At 47.6% G+C, this 15,498-nt stretch overlaps 1 protein-coding gene across 5 annotated transcripts in view; it reads left to right on the top strand.

Moving 5' to 3' along the window:
- The window catches only part of ATP13A3 (ATPase 13A3), a 151,202-nt gene that overhangs the window by 72,949 nt on the left and 62,755 nt on the right, over positions 1-15,498 (top strand). For 3 of the 5 annotated variants that reach the window (XM_075004720.1, XM_075004723.1, XM_075004722.1), the window contains 2 exons: positions 9,354-9,423; positions 11,235-11,369. In XM_075004720.1, the coding sequence (XP_074860821.1) occupies positions 9,354-9,423; positions 11,235-11,369 (205 nt within the window). Of the gene's footprint in view, positions 1-9,353; positions 9,424-9,793; positions 10,070-11,234; positions 11,370-15,498 lie in introns of those variants that run through there. The other 2 variants (XM_075004724.1, XM_075004725.1) reach the window with 2 other exon arrangements.

Raw genomic sequence — 15,498 nt, 5'->3', positions numbered from 1 at the left:
GATGGGGAGTCACACTCTGGGCTAGGAGTCACTTGGGCTGATGAGGGCTAGGAGAGTCTCACTCAGGGACTAGGAGTCACTCACAGGCTGGAGGGAGCTAGGGGAAGCACAGGACCCCCTGCGGCTGGAACCTGGCTGGGGTGTGGAGCCCTGGCTGACAGCACCAGCTGCAGGAACCCTGCTGAGGTCTGCAGGGACCCCATCTCCTGCAGTGGCTGGAAGCCAGAGAGCTGATCAGCTCTGCCCTCCCTCCTTCCTAACCTTGGACTCAGGCCCCCACCTTATCTGAGCTCTGAAAACTAAGGCACAGAGAACCAAAATAGTAATCAAGGTTGACACATCAGAAAAAGTATCATCAATGTGAGCAAATCAGAGAGCAGAGGGGAAGGAGGGTGGGGGAAGTCAAGAATTAGGTAACACAAACTATGTAAAAGAGCCTCTATCATGAGCTAGAAAATTGTCATCCTGGTTCAAACCACGTGTTAATGTGTCAAATTTGAATATAAAAGAGAGTTCAGCAGCCTCTCTTTCCAAATGGCTGTGAAAATTCCTTTTTCAGTAGAACACAGAATTTCAGGCCATGGCCACCCTCAGGCCACCCTCCTGCCCCTTTGCTCTCCGATTTGCTCACCTTGACAATAATTTTTCTAATTTGTCAACCTTGATTACTATTTTTAGTTCTCTGTGCCTTAAATATTGAGTCTATTCTAGTATGGCTATGATCTGAAGAAGTGGGTCTGTCCCATGAAAGCTCATCACCTACTAAACTATTTTGTTAGTCTTTAAAGTGCTACTGGACTGCTTTTTTGTTTTCATAGTAGATAGACTAGCACAGCTATCTCTCTGTTACTTATCTGAGCTGGGCACTGCTCCTCAGGTATGCAGTTCTCTGCCTTGCAGCTGAAATGGTTCTCAATGTAATTGATTGGCTTAACTGCCTGACAGCTGTTAATGCAATTAAGAAGTTGAGAACAACTTCAGTAGTGTGAATGGCTTCTTAATAGCTACATACGGAGCTGTCCAGGCCAGCTGTGGACCCTTTTGAAACGTAATCTCAACCTATGTTTGGGTCCTGACCCGTAGGTTGGGAAACTCTGCTGTAGGACAAAGAATGGAGGTTGTGCAATTAGCAGGTGAAATTCAATGTTGATAAATACAAAGTACTGCACAAAAGAAAGCATAATCCCAGCTATCCATAAAAAATGATGGCATCCGTATTAGTTGTTTCCATTCAAGAGAGAAATCTTGGAATCATCATGAATACTTCTCTGAAAACACCCCCTTGCTGTGCTTCAGCAGTCAAAAAATCTACTAGAATGCTAGGAACTGTTAGCAAGGGAGTAGATAATGAGTTAGAAAAGATAATATTGTCTCAATATCAATTTGTGGTAGACCCACACCTTGAACACTGCACGCAGCTGTGACTGCCCCATCTCCAAAAAGATATACTAGAATTCACAAAAGTACAGAGAAGAGAAACAAAAAATACTTAGGGCATGGAACAGCTTCCAGATCAGGAGAGATTAAAAACATTGGTTTTGCTCAAACATGGAAAAGAGACAACTGTTGATATGATAGGGGTCTATAAAATCATGAATGGTGCGAAGAAAGTGAGTGAGGTCTTAGCTGCTCCTTCATATTACACACAAACCAGAGATCACTCAATGAAGGCAACAGGGTGAAAAGAAACAAAAGAAAGTAGTTCTTCACATAGCACAGAACTTATTGTCAGGGAATGTTGTGATGGCCAAAAGCAAAAACTATCATCAAAAACCATGGCCTCAGCACCCCTTGGTGTGTGATGCCTCCCTCACTACAGTAGAAGCCACAGACAGACAGACACAAGTTGCACATATCTTGGTTTAATGTGACTCAGGGTGGTGGGGAATTGGTGCCTGGCTCCGGGCTGCCCGCTGCTCAGCGGAGCCAGGGAACTGGCTAGCACTGCAGCACTGGTCACTTTCCTGTCTCCTGTGAGCAGTCAAGAGCTGGACCCTGCCAGCTCCCTACCACTTCCAGAAACTGACCAGCAGGGAGGTGGGAACCAGGCTCCAGTTCCCAAAGGAGCCGGGAAACTGACCAGTGCAGCAGTGCTAGTCAGTTTCCTGTCTCCTGTGAGTGGTGGGCAGCCCAGAGCCTGGCTGTCAGCTGCTCACCACTCGAAGGAGAAGGGAAAGTGACCAGCGCTGCACTGCTGGTCAGTTTGGTATCTCCTGTGAGCAGTGGGGAGGTGGGAACCAGGCTCCAGTTCCCAAAGGAGCCGGGAAACTGACCAGTGCAGCAGATCTGGTCAGTTTCCTGTCTCCTGTGAGAGGGAGAGCCCAGAGCCTGGCTCCTGCTCCCCCTTCTCTGTTTCTGGTTCCCCAGAGTAATGGGAAATTTGACTTACGTGGAGCTGCGCAGGACTGCAACCGCCACATAAGTTGGGGGTCTACTGTATTTCTTTCCATCTTTCCCTGCCCAGTGTGGAGCGGCTTAATTTCTGTAGACGAGCTCCACACCAATCTACTCTATCAAATACCCATTCTCTGTGGGGTCTGCCTCTTCTATTCGAAGCATACTGGAGAATAAGCCCATCAAGTTTATTAGCCAGTCTGGTCAGGGATGGAACCCCATGCCCTGAATATCGTAAAATATCCAACTGCTAAAAACTAGGGCAACGTTCACTCAAAATACCGTGTTCTTATGAGCAAGAGAAAGATAAAGAAAGGAATAGATTCGCTATTTCATGGGGAAAACAAGCTAACGTGACACCAAAAAGTCTGCTTAGTGTTCAATGCATATTTTTGCTTCAGGTCTTTGCTAAAAAACATTCACTGTAACCAGAGGTTTAATTCATATTAACTATGAGAAAGAAGGAATACAAGGCAGTGCTGGAGCAGCCCAAGCCCTGGAAAGGGGACACAGCTAAGTTAAAAGTGAGGAAAAGGTGCTAGAGTAAAGGGCAATGAGACAGTCTCACAACCCTCAAATCTTTTTCAGAGTCACTGCTTCCCAGGCCACAGACTTTCAGCTGGGAGTTTGAGACCCCTGCACTAGACGCCAGTTAAGCCATAATTTAACTGCTGTACTGAGACTTCCGGTTCTGTGTTTATTCTCCATAGGTTTTGCATTTGTATATAGACCTCTGAGAGGTGAGCCAATCCCTTTACAGATTTCCCTATTGTAATTTCCTGCTTCTCCTCCTCCTCCATTGCTTCCAGACCTTTTCAAGGTCACCTTTTTAATACTTAGCTGTGGGCTTTTGTTACCTGGCCTCTTTGCACCTAGTGTAAAGTCCTTCTCACTAGATTGGTAAATTGATGTCCCAAAAGGCTCTTCCACTTCTTTGTCAAGTGGATAAACAGTTTTCCTTTATGAAAAAGTATCCCATGCTCAAAGAAATCAAAGCACTCCTATTAAGGTGATATTTGCAGCCATGCATTCATCTTTCAGATGTTTGTCCCTTCCTGGGACCATACCTTTAGTTGATAGAGTAGATGAGAGTGCCACCTGAACTTCTGAGTCTTTCTCCCTCATTCTCAGAGTCCTGTAGTTACTGTGGATTTGCCCAGGGTCATCTCTTTGTATGTGTGACATTGTCAATCATCACATCACACTTACATGTAGCTTGCTGTCTGTTGTTATTTCTAAATCTTCTTTTCTTCTTCGAGTGTCCCCGTGGGTGCTCCACATTAGGTGTCGGTTTCGCCCATCGCCGCAGATCGGATCTTCCAAGCAGTTTCTGCCGGACTGCGCATGCGCCGGTGCGTGCCGCTCCCTTGCGCGCTCCTGGCCACGTGCGCGATCTGGTCCCCGCCAGTTCCTCTTAACCGCCGTCGGCTGCAGACGGAATCCGACTAGGCTACGGCCAAGTTAGCATATTCAATGGTTTTAACTGTTTTTTCTTTAGAGTTTTCAAGTTCTTAGGCTACTGTTAAGTTAGCCAGTTGTTATTTTCAAAACAAAAACAAAAACAAAAACAAAAAAACCAAACAACAAGCGGGACGGCATTCAGTCCAGTCCTAGCAACAAGCGGAGCACCGGAGGCCAGGAGCCTAGGGCCATTAGCCCTCCTGCCGGGGCAGGCTATCGGAGAGGGGGAAAAACAGCACAGAGAAGGTGCTAAGTACCCATTAACAACTGAAAGACTCACCATCAATGTCCTCTTCAGGATTCAAGAAATGTGAGTCCTGCCGAGAGGCAATGCCAGCGTCTGATGGGCACAGTCTCTGCATAAGGTGCCTGGGGGAGTCCCATGTCACGCAGAAATGCTCCTTCTGTGCAAAATTAACAGCCAGAGCAAGGAAGGACAGGGAGATGCGGCTTAAAATGCTGCTCTTCGACAAGGCCCTCCAGCCAGATGTGCCGGAGCGGCCGCAGCAGGAGGGACCCTCCGGGGCCCATAAAAGGAAAGCCGCCTCCCTCACCCCATCAGCGCAAAAACGGAGGAAAGCCTCCCCAGCCCGATCCCTGCCGGCAGCAACAGCGAGCGGGACGGGAGGAGCGCACAGCCCCCAGCCGCAGCAACAGCTGATCGGCAGCGGCACGGAGAGCCACGTGGAGGCGGCTCAGCCTCCGATAATCAAACAGCCGCCCCGCACCGCAGGCAGGGCGGCGGCTAAACAAGCGCTGGTACCGGCGGCACCGCAAGCAGTGGCACCGACCCCCGGGGAACCGGCGGTGCAGAGCGCGCAGGCACGCAGCCTGCAGGCACCGGAGGACACCGCCCGTGCGGCACCGCCCATGAGTGTGCCGAGCACGGTGCGGACGGGGCCGAGATCCCCTACACGTCAGGGGGCGGAGCTACCTCCTCAAGAGAGGGGGAAGGCTGCACACAAAACGAGGCACCGCAGCCCCTCTCCAGACAGGGCTGCAGAGTTGCTTTCTCTCAGCCTTCCGCTTATGCTGCAGACTCCAACCAGAAGGCAGGGGTCCCCCCTAGCCTACCCGGAGCCCCCGTCTCCAGTTTTACAACCAGCCTCACCCTGGCTGGGACCACCTTCACCCTTCCTGGGGTTTGAGCCGCTGGAATACTATCACAGATCGCTCTCTCCAGTGTCCCAGATCTCTCGACAATCTCGCTCCCCCAGACGCAGAGGGTATGCACCAAGGGAGTGGTCTAGGTCACCTTCCCAAGAACAGTGCCCATGCTGCCATGGTCGCCCCTATCACGCGGGGCATAGACACCACCGGCAATCTACCAGGGAAAGATCCCCACAGACGGTCCCGTATCCCCGAGGGCAATCGCGAACGGGGACAGAGACTCAAGTATCCCAGGGGGAACTGGTTATGGAACCCCGAGATTTTCCCTTGCAAGCTTCCAGCGAGAGGATGTACCATCACCAACAGGAACCGGAAGGGTCCAGAGAGGCATACCCTAGTGGTTCCTCGCTCTCCTCCCCGGACGAGGCTACGGCCCCGGGGGACGTCCATCCTCCGGACCATCTCAAACAGTTTCAAGAGCTGTTTAGGAGGGTGGCCTTCACGCAAGGCATCCAGACAGCAGAGGTGCAAGAGAAACACCATAAGCTCCTCAAAAATCTGAGACCTCCGGCCTCCTCCAAAATAGCAATACCACTTGACAAAGCAATCTTGGAGTCCGCCACTATGATATGGCAGACCCCTGCGACTATTCCGCCTGTCCACAAGAGAGCAGATAAGAAATACTTCGTCCCGGCGAAGGGCATGGAGCTCCTGTTCAGCCACCCACAACCAAATTCCTTGGTGGTGGAGTCGTCGCAACAAAGATCAAAGACATCTCAATTCAAGACAGGGGGAACAGACAAAGATACCAAGAAGCTAGAGCTGTGCGGCAGAAAGGTCTACTCCTCCTCCACTCTACTGTTGCAAATGGCAAATTACGCAGCGCATTTAGCGAACCATAATTTCGACAACTACACTAGGTTAACCTCCCTCATGGACTCGCTTCCAGAGGACAAGAAACCGGTGCTCAAGGCCATCGTGCAAGAAGGCTACGCGGCCTCGAGGACGGGAGTTCAGATCGCCCTGGATGTTGCGGACACAGCAGCACGCTCCACAGCTACGGCAGTGGTGATGCGAAGGGAGTCCTGGCTCCAGACTTCGGGTATACCGAGGGATCTGCAGGCAAAGATAGTCGATCTTCCCTTCGACTCGCAGAAGCTGTTTGCTGAATCAACTGACTCGGTCCTTCATTCCAGTAAAGATTCAAGAGCCACACGTAGGACCCTGGGGATTTACACCCCTCCATACAGAAAGAAAAAGTACTACCCTCAACAAAGACGGTACCAGTACCAGCCACAGTGTCCCCAGTAGCACAGGGGTTATGAGCAAGGGCGACATCAACAGCACCAGCAGTACAGAACTCCCAGGCGACGTTCCCAACAGAGCCGTGCGTCCTCGGGGCAGGGCCAAGGCCACAAGTTTGACACACGGATCCAGGGCTGCGCCATCACTACCATCGCACAAGGTCATCCGAAGCGGCTATTCCACCATCGCCTCCGACCATTTTACGACCAGTGGCAAAGGATCACCACAGACAAATGGGTGCTGGAGATCATAGCCACGGGGTACGCCATCCCCTTCCAGTCACTCCCACCGCCACGACCTCCACCCAGGCCCCACCTCCAGGAGGCCTCCCACGTAGCGAGGCTCAAGCAGGAGGTAGACCATCTCATGCTCATAGGGGCAGAGGAAAGAGTGCCGGAGCAACTGCAAGGAAAAGGGTTCTACTCGAGGTACTTCCTCACGGAGAAAAAGACAGGAGGCTGGAGGCCCATCTTAGATCTTCGAGGCCTCAACTGGTACCTGCGCAAGCAACGCTTTCGGATGATCACAATCGCCTCCATCCTTACGGCACTGGACGATGGAGATTGGTTCGCAGCCCTCGACTTACAAGACGCGTATTTTCACATAACTATCCATCCGGCTCACCGGCGATTCCTCCGGTTCATGGTTGGCAAAGAACATTTTCAATACAAGGTCCTACCGTTTGGCCTCTCCTCGGTCCCCAGAGTCTTCACCAAGACCTTGGCAGTGGTGTCAGCCTGCCTGCACAGACGGGGTATTTATGTTCCCGTATCTGGACGACTGCCTACTCAAAGGGGCCTCGAAGGAGGAGGTACTACGCATGATACGCGTCACAGCAGGCACGTTCTCTTCGCTCGGCCTGATTATCAATCTGGCGAAATCAAAGATAGACCCCACACAGGACATAGAGTTCATAGGGGCTCGCATAAATTCTATTACAGCGAGGGTGTATCTACCAGAGACTCACTTTCGGGCCATCGGCTCCCTCGTGCAGGTCATCACCTTCAGCCCTACGGTGCCGGTCCTGACGTGCTTACAGCTGCTGGGCCACATGGCAGCAGCGACGTTCGTAGTACAGAACGCCAGGTTACACATGCGCAGCATGCAGCACTGGCTGGCGAGCGTATACAAACCGGCAGTACACACCGTTCACAGGGTGGTTTCGCCCACAGCAGAGGTGCGCAAATCCCTGCAATGGTGGGTAAACCCCAAGAACATGCTAACAGGGGTACCCTTCCACCAACCACAGATATCGGTTTTTCTTACTACAGATGCCTCCCTCATAGGGTGGGGAGCACACATGGGCGAAGAGGTGACTCAAGGGCTGTGGTCCTCCACGGAGCAGTCACTGCACATAAATATACTGGAGCTCAGAGCAGTGTTCAACGCCTGCAGACACTTTCGAGACCATATACAAGGCAAAGTTGTCGGGATCAGTACAGACAATACCTCCACCATGTTTTATATAAATCGGCAAGGAGGAGCTCGGTCCCGAGCCTTATGTGCGGAAGCAGTCCGGTTATGGAACTGGTGCATCGCCAACAATATAATCTTGAAAGCCTCGTACTTACCAGGCGCTCACAATGTGAAGGCAGACCAGCTGAGCAGGCATTTTGCAATCACGCACGACTGGCAGATCCGTCCCGATCTGCTACGACCGATTTTTCACGCATGGGGTTTTCCCCAGATAGACCTGTTTGCCACTGAACACAACAAGAAGTGCCCACGATTCTGCTCCAGGGCAGGACTGGGACAGGGGTCCCTGGGGGACGCATTCGCAATCTCGTGGAGGGGCCCCCTGCTTTACTCTTTTCCTCCCACAGTGCTGGTCCACAAAGTCTTGCAGAAAGCCAGGAGGGAAGGAGCCCGAATGATCCTGACAGTCCCAACGTGGGATGGACAGCAATGGTTCCCCCTACTCCTGTGCATGTCAGACCATCCACCGATGCCCCTTCCGGTGGCGCCGGATCTGCTCACGCAAGCCCGGGGGTCCATAGTGCATCCGCACCCCCAAGGCCTGCGACTACAAGCGTGGTTAATCCATGGCTCAGCTCCCTAGAGAGCACATATACGGAGGAAGTGCAGCAAGTCCTAGAAAGTAGCAGGAGGACTTCCACCAGGAAGACCTACAAGCAGAAATGGACTCGCTGCACAGCATGGTGTTCTACCAAACAGCTAGCCCCCCTTTCGGTGCCTATACCTGTGATATTAGAGTATTTACTGGACCTCAAGAGAGGAGGACTCTCGCTATCCTCGTTAAAGGTCCACCTTGCCGCCATTTCGCCATTCAGACACGAAGAGGAAGGGCACTTGGGCCGTGGGGACGCTAGCCCCCGCCTTTTGGAAGAGGCATGGTAGTGAACCACTTTGGCAGATGCTAATGAGGTGCTGCCATGACTGTGCACCACCTCATTAGAGTAATGGCGGCCGTGTGTGTTTAGAAAATGCCGTTTTCGAAACGCGTGCCACGCGTGTAGATGGGGCCTTTCGGAAAGACCCCCAGACTTCGAAAGTCCCTTCTTCCCATTTGGTTTTGGGAAGAAGGGGCTTTCCAAGTCCAGGGGATCCTTTCAAAAGGCCCGTCTCCACGGGTGGTATGCGTTTCAAAAGCGGCACTTTTGAAATGCGTGTCCACTATTATGCTAATGAGGTGGTGCATATTCATGGGAGTGCCTCATTAGCATCTGCCGAAGTCGCTCATTACAATGCCCCGTCCAAAAGGTGGGGACTAGTGTAGCCATGGCCTTTGTGTTTAGTTTTTCTACCCTGTTGTATGTTTGGTACCGCTCTGATTTTTTTGGTGTCACGAGAAAATTCTGTTGTGGCTCAGTTTGTATCTAGATCATAAATACTTTAATGTATGAGGTATTCAGTGTCTCATCCAGACATATTTTTTTCTATTTATTGCTCAACTTCCTTACCTAGCATTTCAAAGGCTATACAGACTGTACCAAAGACAACCTAACAATCTCAAATGAATGGGAAAATAAAGTACTTTAAAATAATAGAGCGTAATATAGCCGTATTGTGGTATAGATTATCTACAAGAATACAACTACCTTTTTGGCTCTCCTTCCATACAGAAAATTATTCTATGGAGTAAATGAAATTGGAGTGAAAGTGCCTTCCATTTTTAAGCTTCTGATTAAGGAGGTAAGAACTTTTTCAGTTAAACAAAGTGCTTTCTAGAACTAATGTTTGCAGTGGCACTTAATGTGCGTCAGGTTTCAAATGGGGAATATTTCATATAAAGTAAATTTTAGCCCTTTTCTTTGCAAGTGAGACTATTTCTTAGCTCTACACATTGTGGCAGAACCAACAGGTTCAGGTTCTATGGAGACATGTTCTGTTCTGAGTCTAAATAACAAGAGTATTACAGATCACATCAGGGCTCTGTGTGGAGGGTTACATATCAGTAACCCAAGCTGCATCTGGTGCTTGCCAGTTTTCCACTCCTGAGCATTATATATACTCTTTGCAAACTAAACACATTCAAAACTCAGCAAGAGGATTCACCAGATAAGTGGATCTAAATTTCATGTTTATCTTATTCCATTATCTTTGTGTTCTTGTGGAGGCATAAACAAAAGATCTGTTCTATAAATAATATGGTTTTTAAATTCTTTGACCTAGCATTTATGCCTGAAGTTTGTACTCCTTAGGAAAATAAACATGCCTGACCTCCAGCTGTGCGGTTGTTGGGATAAAAATTCCTTTGTTAGTCAAATTAAAATTGCTGTTTGTTTTCTTGAAGATGCTGATAACTTTTTGGTATAATTGGAAATAGAGGTAGCAAAAGGTGAAGAAAATGTTTAGTTAAATTCTGCTCTCACTTGCACTTGCCTGTGTCCACTGTCTTAATTGTGTGCCTTTGGAAATTACTATGATTTTGTAAGTTACTGTGGCACACTAAATGAAATGTTAATAGAAAATAGGAAGCACATAGTTCATTTTGACAGGTGTAACAGACCCTTTGGTTTCAGTATAAACTATTTTTTACTGAAAAGTTCCAGGGTTTTTTAAAAGAAATTACTCACTTTTTCCCAGTTTTCAGTCTTTAGAAGCATTCAAATATATAAAAAAATTTGTTTTATTAGGAAAATACAATGCAGTGCATGAGATGTATGTATTGTGATAATACGTTAGTCTGTGTGGCTGCAGAGCTGCTTGTTTGAGATAAACCTGTGGATTAGAAGATACGTACAATAAACAAACCAGGTGCTCGTGCAAACGTGCATGCACGTCTGAATAAACTACTGCGTCTCGTGCCCCCCACATACAAGTTTCAAGCTGTTAATAGATACCAGTATAAAGAAATGACGCATTAAAATGGAAAGAAGATACAAATCTGTATCAAAATAGGTTTTGGAACACAAGGAAGTACTTGAAAATTTAAAAAATAAAACTATAAGAGAAGGGAACGAAGTTGAGTATATATAACATGTACACACGCACACACAGAGGAATAGTGTGGCTCAGTTACTAAATGTGTATCTTTGTAGGCTGTTGTATGTCTACCACAATAAACTGTTTAAATACAAAGTTTTATTTGGGAATTATGCATGCATAATTAAACTCAGACTTGGCAATGTGTTTTGAGTTCTGTTTCGTTCTGAAGGAAACCCTGTTGAATTCCATTCATCAAAGCATTGATCTGCTGAATACATTTCCTCCCCCCAAACCCCGTCCTTCTGTTCGCCAAACTAAAACTTGATATTAATACTGAAAAGTATTATTTTTTTCCACTGATTTTCATGTGTTTTGTTTTTTGTTGTAGTAATAATGACCAATAAATATTCAGGAAAAATTAAAGAAAAGAAAACCAAAAACAAAGGGCCTTAGGCATAAGGAGCTGAAAAGCCTAAACTTTTTCCACTGAGAATAAGATTCATTTTATTTCAGGCTAATATGGAAGACATTATATTTGATGTAGCCTTAGTATGTTTTCTCTCTCTTTCTCTCAGGTTCTAAACCCATTTTACATTTTCCAACTGTTCAGTGTGATATTGTGGGTCACTGATGAATATTACTACTATGCATTAGCAATTGTGATTATGTCTGTGATATCTATTGTTAGCTCACTGTACACCATAAGAAAGGTAAGTTCACATTACCATGGCTATCATCACAAATGCCATTTTTACTACAGTATGCATTTCAGAATCATTCCCCAAAAACGCTACTTTAAACTTCCTTGTGTATGTAAATTTGAATGAAATTGACTTCAAAGAACTTAATGTTTAAACAAAAACAAACAAAAAACACACTTTTTTTCCAGTGACAGTGAGACAAGACCATTACGTATGTTTCAAGTGTCTAAGACTCTGTCACCTATAATCCTTCACAAGCTCTGTTAGATGGGGATACATTTTTGCAGATGTAAAGTGTATCTCTTTTATGTGGATTAATGAGGGTAAGAGAATGGCCAAAGGTATGAAATTTGGATGCAGTCAGATCTAGAGTTCCTGGGTAGTTGGATTTGGTTTCTCAGTTTGACCCCTATATACAAGTATAGAAGAGTCAACCAGAAGAACATGGCCTTGGGCTGGGTCCTACCATATATTCTAGAGTCATTCCTCCAGGTGGCTACCAAGAGATAGAAGTCCTAGTTCAGTCTGTATTCATCACAACACTTACAAAAGATTGTTTGCTGACACTGGTTGCTCCACCTTGTATGAGGGACTCTTCCTTGGAAGAGAGAATGAAGTGAGTTGAGGCTCAGCAGAAACTTCCTGTCACAGTGACCTGCAAATCTGGTGATCCACTTTCAAGGCACGAAACGAGGTTGCAGTTTACTGAAGTTCAGTTTAATTAGATTTTAATAGTTTGTGGAACTCTCAATTCTTGACCAAAGGCAGAACTACCATGGAACCATTTAAAAGCAACGTTCGTGGTTAGAGAAGACTTTTGGGTTTTTTAGAAAGAGCAACAATTAAAATTCACAATCAGATTCTGCATTTCTAAATGGCAAATAAATTAGCGAGTATGATGTTTGCATTAGAACTAGAGCAGAGAGAGTAACTTCACTTTGTGGGCAGAACCAAAAAATGACGATGTAAAAACATTGGGTTGAACCATAATTGAAGTGTTCAGAAATTTTTCATGGAAACAAGAAAACCCCCAAAATTAGTTTTGGCTTCTGCTCCTTGGGACCTGCAACTGCTGAGTTAGTAGCCATGAAACTGACGATGTAAATTTCACTCAGTAGCGAGGGGCTTGGACAGCCCGCAGTTCTGGAGAAGTACAGCCATGCCCTCTGGGCCAGGGACAGCACTAAGATGCTAAGCCTGTTGTTCCATTGCAATAAAACACCCGTCCTGCCACAAGTCTGCTGACTCAGGTCATGGGGCTGAGGCAGCAGGGCTGTAACTCTGCAGTAGAGATGTTCAGGTTTGTAGATGTTTGCGCTCTGAGAGCACAAGTCAGCTTACAAGAAAGCAAGCCATGGGTTATTGCAGGTTAGCAATATCCCTGGAGCCCACGGAGTTGGGATTCTGCTACCAGGATTGCTGGGGTTCCTGCTTGACACCAGGGAGCCTGGTATCAGAGGGGTAGCCGTGTTAGTCTGGATCTGTAACAGCAATGAAGGGTCGTGTGGCACCTTATAGACTAAGAAAATTTTTGAGCATGAGCTTTCGTGAGCACAGATTCACTTCATCAGGTGCTGGTCATGGAAATCTGCAGGGCCAGGTATAAATAACCCAGAGCAAGGCTGGGGATAACAAGGTTAGATCAGTCAGGAAGGATGAGGCTTACCACCAGCAGTTGATCTGGAGGTGTGAACACCAAGGGAGGGGAAGCTGCTTTTGTATTTAGACAGCCATTCACAGTCTTTGTTTAATCCTGAGCTGAGAGCATCGAATTTGCAGATGAATTGTAGTTCAGCAATTTCTCTTTGGAGTCTGGTCTTGAAATTTTTTTTGCTGTAGGATGGCTACTTTTAAGTCTGCTACTGCGTGGCCCAGGAGATTGAAGTTCTCTCCTACGGGTTTTTGTATATTGCCATTTCTGATATGTGATTTGTGTGCATTTATTCTTTTATGTAGAGACTGTCCAGTTTGTCCGGTGTATATGGCAGAGGGGCATTGCTGGCACATGATGGCATAAATTACATTGGTAGATGTGCAGCTGAATGAACCCACGATGGTGTGGCTGATCTGGTTAGGTCCTGTAAAGGTGTTGCTGGTGTAAATATGTGGGCAGAGCTGGCAACGAGGTTTGTTGCATGGATGGGTCCCTGAGTTAGAGTGACTGTGGTGCGGTGTATAGTTGCTGGTTAGGATTTGCTTCAGGTTGGCAGGTTGTCTGTGGGCAAGGAGTGGTCTGCCTCCCAAGGCCTGTGAAAGTGGAGGATCATTGTGCAGGATGGGTTGTAAATCCCTGTTGATGCGCTGTAGAGGTTTTATGTGAGGACTGTAGGTGATGGCTAGTGGTGTTCTGTTGGTTTCTGTCTTGGGCTTGTCCTGTAGTAAGAGGCTTCGTGGCAAACGTCTGGCTCTGTTGATCTGTTTTTTCACTTCCTCAGGTGGGTATTGCAGTTTTGCTCTGGCCTGGCAGGTCTTTTATGAACCTCAGATCCTAGAAATGCCAAAGTCTCTGGCTCTAAAACAGTCCACTGGTGTCCACTGTGGAGCTGTGAACCTGTCAGCACTGAAGTCATCAGCACACCAGTGTGGAAACACTGCCTTGAGTTCTCTAAAACATGAGTGAACCCAAAATATATTGGGCTCAATGAATTGGCATTTTCTGACTAAAAGTGTCATTGGAAAAACTGACAACTTTAAGTAGAATTTATTCAGTGAATTTGCACTTCCTCACCCTCTCCAGAAGCCTGGGTAAAAAATATGGACCTTTCGGTATCCATTAAAGGTTGACACATTCCAGGTTCTTTGGCTCACATCCATTTCTTGACATTTTCTGTATGACTGAGTTCCCATAGCACTATGCAGTTCAAAGTCATTTAAAGAAGCTGATTCTATGGTATGATAGGGAATGGATCTAGAATAATGCAGTTTCAGCTGACGACTCTGTCACCGCATATGCTGAAGATCTTAGAGAAGACCAGAAACCACAGTTTACCCAGAAATGTAAATTTATCAAGTCCTTTGCCAAGCAACTTCAAGGGAAGCCCTGCAAACTCGTTCCCCAAGAACCCACCCCAGGGACCTACACACTTCCCAAGTTACATGAACAAGGGGACCCAGGCAAATGTATCGTGTTTGGCCATGACATTCTTACTGAAGGAATGTGAGTATTGATAAAACCATTATCAAAACGCTCATCACACAAAGGAGCTGTGTCTACACGTGCACGCTACTTTGAAGTAGCGGCACTAACTTCGAAATAGTGCCCGTCGTGGCTACACGCGTCAGGCGCTATTTCGAAGTTAACTTCGACGTTAGGCGGCGAGACGTCGAAGTCGCTAACCTCATGAGGGGATCGGAATAGCGCCCTACTTCGACGTTCAACGTCGAAGTAGGGACCATGTAGACGATCCGCGTCCCGCAGCGTCGAAATTGTGGGGTCCTCCATGGCAACCATCAGCTGGGGGGTTGAGAGACGCTGTCTCTCCAGCCCGTGCGGGGCTCTATGGTCACTGTGTGCAGCAGCCCTTAGCCCAGGGCTTCTGGCTGCTGCTGCTGCAGCGGGGGATTCATGCTGCATGCACAGGGTCTGCAACTCGTTGTCGGCTCTGTGTATCTTGTGCTGTTTAGTGCAAGTGTGTCTGGGAGGGGCCCTTTAAGGGAGCGGCTTGCTGTTGAGTCCGCCCTGTGACTCTGTCTGCAGCTGTGCCTGGCACCCTTATTTCGATGTGTGCTACTGTGGCGTGTAGACGTTCCCTCGCTGCACCTATTTCGATGTGGTGCTGCACAACGTCGATGTTGAACATCGACGTTGGCAGCCCTGGAGGACGTGTAGACGTTGTTCATCGAAATAGCCTATTTCGATGTCGCCACATCAAAATAGGCTACTTCGATGTAGGCTTCACGTGTAGACGTAGCCAGGGTTAGTTTCCTTCAGGGCACAGCCAGCTTCCACCACAACTCCACTACATTGACAGCTTCCCTCAGAGCACTGTCCTGGCCACTGAGGATGTCGCTTCTGTAAACCTCAGTATCCTTCACAATGATGACATAGCAGCCTTAGTTATTTACAAGACAATGGACAACCCTCCAGTAGTCACCCCAGACACATTGCCAGATTTCTTCTCTTCCCAGACAATGTTAC

Source organism: Carettochelys insculpta, chromosome 10 (genome assembly GCF_033958435.1).
Source record: "Carettochelys insculpta isolate YL-2023 chromosome 10, ASM3395843v1, whole genome shotgun sequence".
NCBI lineage: Eukaryota > Metazoa > Chordata > Testudines > Carettochelyidae > Carettochelys > Carettochelys insculpta.
This window is presented reverse-complemented; position numbering and strand designations above follow the sequence as displayed.